The following is an 8,210-nucleotide window of genomic DNA, read 5'->3' on the forward strand; positions in this document are numbered from 1 at the left end:
AAATGAACGATTCCAGTCAGAATGGCCATCAATTGTGATCACTGGATATAGTGGTACTGTAATCGCCTATATGGTGTGCAGAGTACCTGTGTTGATTCAGTATCTAGCACTGCATGGTTTTATGTTGGTGGTAATATTAGTCTTTCTATAGAGGTTTTTATATAGTGGCAATATGGTAATAGTCAGTCACTATGCAAGAGTAGTGGTTATGGTGTGTGACCATTTGTATAGTGGTAATATTGGTGTTTGTATAGTGCGTAAATAATATTATTGTGTGTTGCCTCTAGTATGCCGACAATGTTATATGATGATTATACATGTCACGTGGTACTGCAGACCTCCGGTGTTGGTGACGTCATAACTGAGGGACTGGCTGTTGACTCATTATAGTAATTAAGCAAGCCCCACTTTTTATCACTGCATGAATGGTGATAGAAAGAGGGGCTTGCTCAAGTACTATAATGACCCAACAGCCCGACCATCTCCTATGATAGAAAGAGGGGCTTGCTTAATTACTTTAATGACCCAACAGCCCGACCATCTCCTATGACGTCACCAACATTGAAGGTTCGCATTACCATGTGACTCCTTGTCGGAACATAGCTGGAAGTGGCTGGTCTGACTTCGCAGGTGCCGGTAAGAAATGTAAATTCCGGAGTAGCCACTTGAATGACTTCTCCAAGAGGTAATTGGCAAAAGGTGTTTCAATTAGGGAAATAAGATTGGAAGTGCAGGATTCAAAGGGGCTTTGTTCATTAAAAAAAGACACAAATCCTGACTAGTGACAAATCTGTTCTTCTGAGTGAGCATCATGGTTTGGGGTTGCTTTGTTGCCTCAAGGCCTGGACACCTAGTAATCATTGAGGGTACAATGAATTCTATGGCGGATCCAAAACTTTTACAGGAGAATTTAAGGGCAGCGTCCATGACCACAACTGAAGAGACAATGACCCAAAGCGCACAAATAGTTCAACTGAAGCATGGTTGAAAAAGATGATTTGTGTTTTGGAATGGCCATATCAGAGTCTGGACCGTAACCCTATAGAGAAACCTGAAGCTGGCTGTGCATGCAAGGCACCCTAGAAATATTGATGGGGTGAAACACATTTGCAGGGAGGAATGGCCCAAAATTTCCCCTTCAATATTGTACAAATCTTATTTGCAGCTACTGAAAATGTTTGGTGGAAGTGATCGCTGCTAAATGGGATCAAGGGTTGAATTCCTTTTTCACCCAGGACTGTGGATGTTTACTTAATGTGCTCAATAGAGGAAATGAACTGTACATCTGTTTGTGCGTTATCAGTTTAGTTACATCGTGTTTGTTCATAATCATGACTTAATTAGTAATCAATGCAGAAATCCAAAGGGTTCACTTAAGTTTTCTTGCAACTGCATGTCAATATACTAATACACATGTTCATTTTATAGTGAATACAGAGTCTATACAGGATCATGTCATAATTTAAGGTGGTGAATTATCTCACCAGTGGTTAGGTGTGAATACAGGAGCCCGGAAGGTTTAAGCTTCAAAGCTTAGCACTTGTGGCATCTTCGACCAATTCCAGAGTGGGATCTTTATACAGTATAACTTGATGTATGTGATATACTGTATGAATTATGGCCAATGTATGTAAACAGCAGCTTAAGGATTCTCTCATGTATTGAGACTTCTTGTCTGAGATCTCCTGCTGAAAGTCACTTTATTTGTGGTCAACCAGATACGTGAGTAGCTGCCGGGTTTCTGATTACCTCCTTTGGCGTTTTTCATATGTCCCAGATGGGGGTTGTCTAAACTGAGAGATACCAAAGTTGTGATGTGTCTGACTGTTTTAGGATGTTTTTGCACGTATGAGTATAGGGTTACCTGTTGCTTATATACTATGTGATCATATAACCATCAGACTGACTTATGTACAAAAAGGTATATTGCTCAATAATATCTTTCTCACTTAAAAACAATGGGAGCAAGTAAAGTTTCAGAACATCCTCTCCCCATAGAGGATGCTTAGGCAGTCCAGTTCTTATAGCCATTATGACAAAGCCTCTGTTTGTGTACATTTTGGTTTTTGACTCTTGCCTGACTCTCAGCTATGTTGGCTTTTGTGCCCCCTGAACTCGGCTCTGATTACTAGACTACACTATTGCTTGTTGCCTGCCCCGACCATCTGCCTGCAGGGGTGTAACTATAGAGGATGCAGGGGATGCGGTTGCACCCGGGCCCAGGAGCCTTAGGGGGCCCATAAGGGCTCTCTTCCCCATATAGGGAACCCAGTACTATAAGTAAAGCATTATAGTTGGGGGCCCTGCTACAAGTTTTGCATTGGGGCCCGGGAGCTTCAAGTTACGCCTCTGTCTGCCTGGATCTTGTTTCTGCATCAGCCCTTACCATTGCTTGTCTACCTTCTACACTCCTGATTGCACCATTAGGTACCTCACCTTGGCCCTGTATAGTGTCAGTCCCAGTAATGTGGCAGCTAATGGTCTGTGGACGATGCAGTAAAGACCATAACCCATTATTACTTGGAGGGCTCAAGGGTGAAAACCAGAGTCTTTGGGTGCTGCCTCTGCAGATAGCCCAAAGCCAAACCGGTGTGTGATAAGCGGGGTTCACATCTGCCTGTCGGACACAATGCTACCAATCACCGGCTCACTTTGGATGGTGATTAGCTGCAGCTGTCACATGTCCCAGGGTCGGAATGTCCTTGCTACTATAGCAGGAAGTAAAGCACAGTGGAGGACCGGATACCATTAGAACAGGAGCAACACTGGTATCAAGTGAAGTAAGTAGGTCTTTGATTTTCCAGCCTGGTGAGCGGCTTTCCAAAAGTGCATTTTGCCCAGGCATTCTTATCTTGGGCTACCAAAAATGTATGTTGGGCTCTTAGGTTCCCATATCAGAAGGATGTTGGCCAAACCAATTTCAGCTAGACCCCTTTGTGCCCTGCCAGAGGAGTCTGGTGGTGATTTACTCCCCTTTTCCCTTTTGAGATCACATCCACTTTTGGCATGTATGTGTTTGGAAGTAAAGTTGGATTAGAGTAGCTGTTAGCTGAACAGCTTTCTAAGTTTTATGGCCACCTTTTTAGAGATACATTTATAGCTAACCTCACTGGTTGTTTGCAAAATGTAGGTCCCCGGCACTTTGGAAAATAGAGACCCTGGTTGTCAGTACATGCATTATATCTATCTATCTATCTATCTATCTATCTATCTATCTATCTATCTATCTATCTATCTATCTATCTATCTATGTGTGATATATATATATATACACACACACACACACACAAATCTACAATGTCTCTGCAGTACATAAGGTGTTAATATCCCTTTAAATATCTATTCTTTACCAACATGTGGTTTCTAATAAAGAGAATCTTAAATCCCCGTCCTCGCCGAGTACATTCCACTAGGTGTGAATTCCTAGCAGCGGCCAACTTTCCAGATAGCCATTGGGACAACACATGTAAACAGTGGTATTAAATATAGCATTGTTCCCCTCCACCCTCTGTGTTCTCTTTTCCTACAGTACATTAATGGATCATTTGCAATTAGCATCAGCTTACTGTTAATTACTGCTGCTCTCTTATGTACTCCCGTGACTTGCAGACCCCACAGGTTGAGGGGTTTGGTCGCTGTAACCTCTGCAAGGCTTATTGCTGGAGCACAGCACCAGTCTTTTCTGATAAATTAAAGGGACACTAAACCTTCAGGCTATCCTTCCTTGATTCTTATCAGCCATCACAGGCTGTAGGATATCTTATTGTTAATTTTCCTCAATAAGAGGGAAAAATCTTTGCCCCAATAATGTTTTAATTCATGTACCCCAGTCCTGAGCACCTCCCGAAACCTTTACATAGATCCAGTATGTGTGGTTGATAATGCTGCATCTGTTGGGGTTACTCGACCTTTCTAGAAAAGTAGAGCATCATATTTGATTGTAAGATTTTCCTTATGTTAATCGCATGTGAACTAAAATCATCACAAAGGAAATATATAACCATTTTATTACATCATAATCAATCATTAGTACATTACACACAAATAGATATATGATACAGAAAAATAGAAATATATCTACATATAAAACTGTGCAAAGTAGTTGTAATCCAAAGCAACATACAATCTGTGTTCGTTGTTACACAGGATTAACCCCTCTAAAGGCCAGGGAAATTTGCAGTCAGTAGCTTATATATTTTTTGGCAGACAAGTCTAAGCTGGACATGGAATTGACTAAACACCCACCCAAAGGGGCCCTAGGATATTCAGACCCTTCCTTTGTGCATTTTTACTTCTAAACTCTACCCTAAAGTAGCTTATTTACTGAAATTTAAAGCACCGAGATCTAACAATAAGATGTAGCCCACCAAAAACTAACCATGGGACCCTTTTTGGGTAGAACGTCCTATCCTTGAGGAACCCCTTGGAACGTCCTATCCTTGAGGAACCCCTTAGAGCGTCCTATCCTTGAGGAACCCCTTAGAGCGTCCTATCCTTGAGGAACCCCTTAGAGCGTCCTATCCTTGAGGAACCCCTTAGAGCGTCCTATCCTTGAGGAACCCCTTAGAGCGTCCTATCCTTGAGGAACCCCTTAGAGCGTCCTATCCTTGAGGAACCCCTTAGAGCGTCCTATCCTTGAGGAACCCCTTAGAGCGTCCTATCCTTGAGGAACCCCTTAGAGCGTCCTATCCTTGAGGAACCCCTTAGAGCGTCCTATCCTTGAGGAACCCCTTAGAACGTCCTATCCTTGAGGAACCCCTTAGAGCGTCCTATCCTTGAGGAACCCCTTAGAACGTCCTATCCTTGAGGAACCCCTTAGAACGTCCTATCCTTGAGGATCCCCTTAGAGCGTCCTATCCTGGAGGAACCCTTTAGAGCGTCCTATCCTTGAGGAACCCCTTAGAGCGTTCTGTCCTTTTAGGTATCAATCATGGCCTTTCATACCTAATACTTTCCAACGCCGTATCATTTTGCACTTCCACTATCTCTATCCAATGGGTTACTGTTTGTGGAACTTAAGTTTTCTCAAATCCATAAACATGTCTTACCCTGAATACCTTAAGAAATAGCCATAATGAAAGAAGAGGAAACATGACATTTCTAATCTCTCACCTGCTACGCTTAACTGTCAACCGATTTCTACACATACCAGGAACCTCCTCATGAACCATGAAGAGATGGGTGACCATTCCACCTCTGACTCCAAAGCCTATGTTCTGACCAAACAAGACTTTGGGTTTATTTACTTCTAATGCTCTATAGAGCATCTCAATAGAGTTGATATTCAGCACCGTGCAGAGGGTGATGCAATACATTAATGAAATACAATGCTTTCCAGATACAATGTTTTCTTCTGCAATATTTCTATCACAAGCTGGAACTTCCTGAGCAATTTATCTATAAATTAATTTACTAATGGATATTTTGCTGCTGGGCATAAACTCAATAACTGAGATTCTAGTGCAAACACAATGCAGGCACAAACTGCATTCAAGCCTGGCCTTCCTAGGACTAATAACATTTTACAGATGGTACACCTCCCATGCCACTGTCCATCATGGTGCTTTAGCCCCTTTGAGCCTCCTGAGACATAGATCTGGCAAAGGAACATGCCAAGCCGGGTTTAGAGAATTCCATACGTGCTGGCTGCATGACTGGAGGCAATTCTTTGGTGATTTGAGAAACGGGTACCTTGTCTTGGCACAACCCATCGCCTGGATTGCTGAGGGCTCTCTCAAACTCAATCATGCCACGAAGCTGTGGAGGTGTTGCCATGCGATCCATCTTGGTGCTAAGATCTGCCGGCTTGAAGATGGGCAGTGGCAGCGTTCTCTGGTAGGGCAGTTGATATTGAGTAAGGCGCTGACCAAGACGACCCATTCTCATGATCTGAGCTGGAGAACGCTGGACCATGAAATGCGTCATGCCTTGTTGTTTGAAGCTTTCCCTCCTCCATACGTCGGCATCACGAGCATTGCAGCTGGATGAGAGAAATGGGGAAAAGAATTAACCACATTATCCATAAAATTCTACAAGATGTTAAATTCAATTCCTAATCCTTGTTTAGTGCCATATACTGGCCTTTCGTAAAACATTACAACACATGGCCAAAGTCATAGGGGGGGTTGATGCATTAAACGTTGTCTACATGTACGTGAATGACTACTTGTACCCATGGGCCTTGTGGCTATCAGATCCCAATTATCTCACCTCTCCTCTGGTCTAGTGAAGACTGATGTATCCAGCCATTCTGCAGAGTAGTGTTCTCGTCGGGACATGTTGTTTTCCTTCACTTGACAGCTCAGCTCAGCCGAAGTGTTGCCATCTTCACGTGTCTCTGGCTTTCCCAACATCTTGGATTAAGTATGTGTTAACAGGTTACAATAATTTGACTTGTTCTGTTTTCTCTGAGGCTTGTTCTCCCACGCAGTGTTATGTCCTGGGCTTATATACTCTTTGCTGGGTCTATTTTCATTCTGCTTTGTAACACTCTATATCTATCCAGAGAGTCATCCTCGCCCCCCTCCGCCCCTCACACCCACACGGTGACCACTGACTGACACACATAGCTGGCACTGTGCCCAGATGTCACTGCTCAGAAGAACATGCTCACAGCAGCAAGATGCGGGCATCGCTATTTGTTTTGTCATTAGAATTAAGTTACAAAGTTCCCAGCACAGGTTGTCATTATTATGTCATCAGTTATCAAATTGTATTGACTCGACGGTTTCCGATCTCCAAATTCATCAACTTGATATTTTGTTTGCAATGATCTCCTGACTGTAGGTTATCGGGACAGGATCACACAGTGTTGGGTTTCTGTATAGTCATCTCCTGACTGTAGATCATCAGTACGAATCACACAATGCTGGTCTTTTACAGTTGCAAAATTATTCAACCCCCATTTCAAATTAGATTTATTTGCCAAACTTGCAAATTTTTAGCTGTTTGCAAAAAAAAAAACAAAAAAAAACAAACGAGAACAATTTAAATAGCTCAACAGAACTAATATTGGAGCCGACTTTTCTTGTGCTTTTGGGTCAGCAAGGTCTTGGAGTTTGAGCATAAAGACCTTCAGCGTTGAGTATGTGTAAACGGAAACCTCTGTGCTGCTGACACCAAATCTTGCTGCTGGTCTTTTGCATTCACATGAGGGTTTTTGACTAGCTGCCTCCACAGTAATCCAGTGACAGGAAGTGATAGATTTCTCTTTCTGCCACAACCAACTAGTACTGTATAGCCAATGTTCCTTTAACTTTGAACTTGCTAATTGCTTCTACCTGTATCTCTAGAACATCCAGTGCCTTTTCTTTGTGTATCCTTCTCCTTGTTTCTGCAAGGCAATGATTTCTTCTTCTAACTTTTTGTCCCACTCTGATTGCACATTAGAAATGTGACAAGTCTAAAAACATTACAGTCAACAAAGTCCTAGCCAGTGCTAGTATTGGATGAGTTTTTGTCTCAAGCACACCTGATGCAACTAATGAAGCCCTTGATTAGTTGCATCAGGTGTGTTAGAGACAGCACCTGATTTGCAAATATATGCTTTTATGAAGAATTCTATTCAGGGGGGTTGAATAATCCTGAGACTGCAGTAGTTATCAAAAGCGGTATTTTGTGTTGAATTTCTAGAAACCACTCATATTAGTTCTATTGAATTTTTTAATTGTTCATGTTTGATGTTTTTTTTGCAAACAGATGAATGTTTGTATATTTGGTAAATAAACCTACTTTGTAATGGGGGTTGAATAATTTTGCTTGCAACTGTATATAATGTACAGTGATCATCTTGCAACGCCAATTTGATTTATCGATACCGGTGATCTCTAAACTCCATTGATGTTGGCAAGGGGCTATGGCCACATCCACACGGGCGACTTTGTCGCAATGCGACAGTGCTACAAATCGCATGTATGTAGAGCCCATGCTTTCCTATGGGTTCTTCCACACGGCAATGTTTTGTAGCCTGCGACATTGCGAGACTACAAAATCATGGCATGCTCTATACAGCCGTGTTCTGTGATTTTTTTTATTTTTTTTAATTTTTTGTAGCTCATGTTCTCCTATGAAGCCTTCTTATGTGTTGCACCACATTTTCGTGCGATGCAACTTTTACAGTAGGAAATCCTATTGTAAAATCCCTAAACTGAGCCCTAGCTGCAGTAAAAAACCTTAAAAAATAATAATACATCACCTAAGAGGCAATGTCA

At 42.1% G+C, this 8,210-nt stretch overlaps 1 protein-coding gene across 1 annotated transcript; it reads right to left on the bottom strand.

The window, feature by feature from the left end:
* Positions 1-3,990: 3,990 nt before the first annotated feature.
* Positions 3,991-6,443, bottom strand: TCAP (titin-cap). The gene is made up of 2 exons (XM_066586523.1): positions 6,211-6,443; positions 3,991-5,980 (listed from the first exon to the last, which is right to left on the bottom strand). Exons 1-2 carry the CDS (start codon positions 6,351-6,353, stop codon positions 5,566-5,568), a joined length of 558 nt encoding a protein of 185 aa, XP_066442620.1. The 5' UTR covers positions 6,354-6,443; the 3' UTR covers positions 3,991-5,565.
* Between the last annotated feature and the right edge of the window lie 1,767 nt (positions 6,444-8,210).

Source organism: Eleutherodactylus coqui, chromosome 13 (assembly GCF_035609145.1).
Source record: "Eleutherodactylus coqui strain aEleCoq1 chromosome 13, aEleCoq1.hap1, whole genome shotgun sequence".
Lineage (NCBI taxonomy): Eukaryota > Metazoa > Chordata > Amphibia > Anura > Eleutherodactylidae > Eleutherodactylus > Eleutherodactylus coqui.

What these genes read in the sequence shown, in the direction of transcription:
- TCAP (XM_066586523.1), bottom strand. Translation starts at nt 6,353, where the DNA reads ATGTTGGGAAAGCCAGAGACACGTGAAGATGGCAACACTTCGGCTGAG. An exon ending in TTCACTAGACCAGAGGAGAG is followed by an intron (nt 5,981 to 6,210) that starts GTGAGATAATTG and finishes TCTCTCATCCAG; the next exon opens with CTGCAATGCTCGTGATGCCG.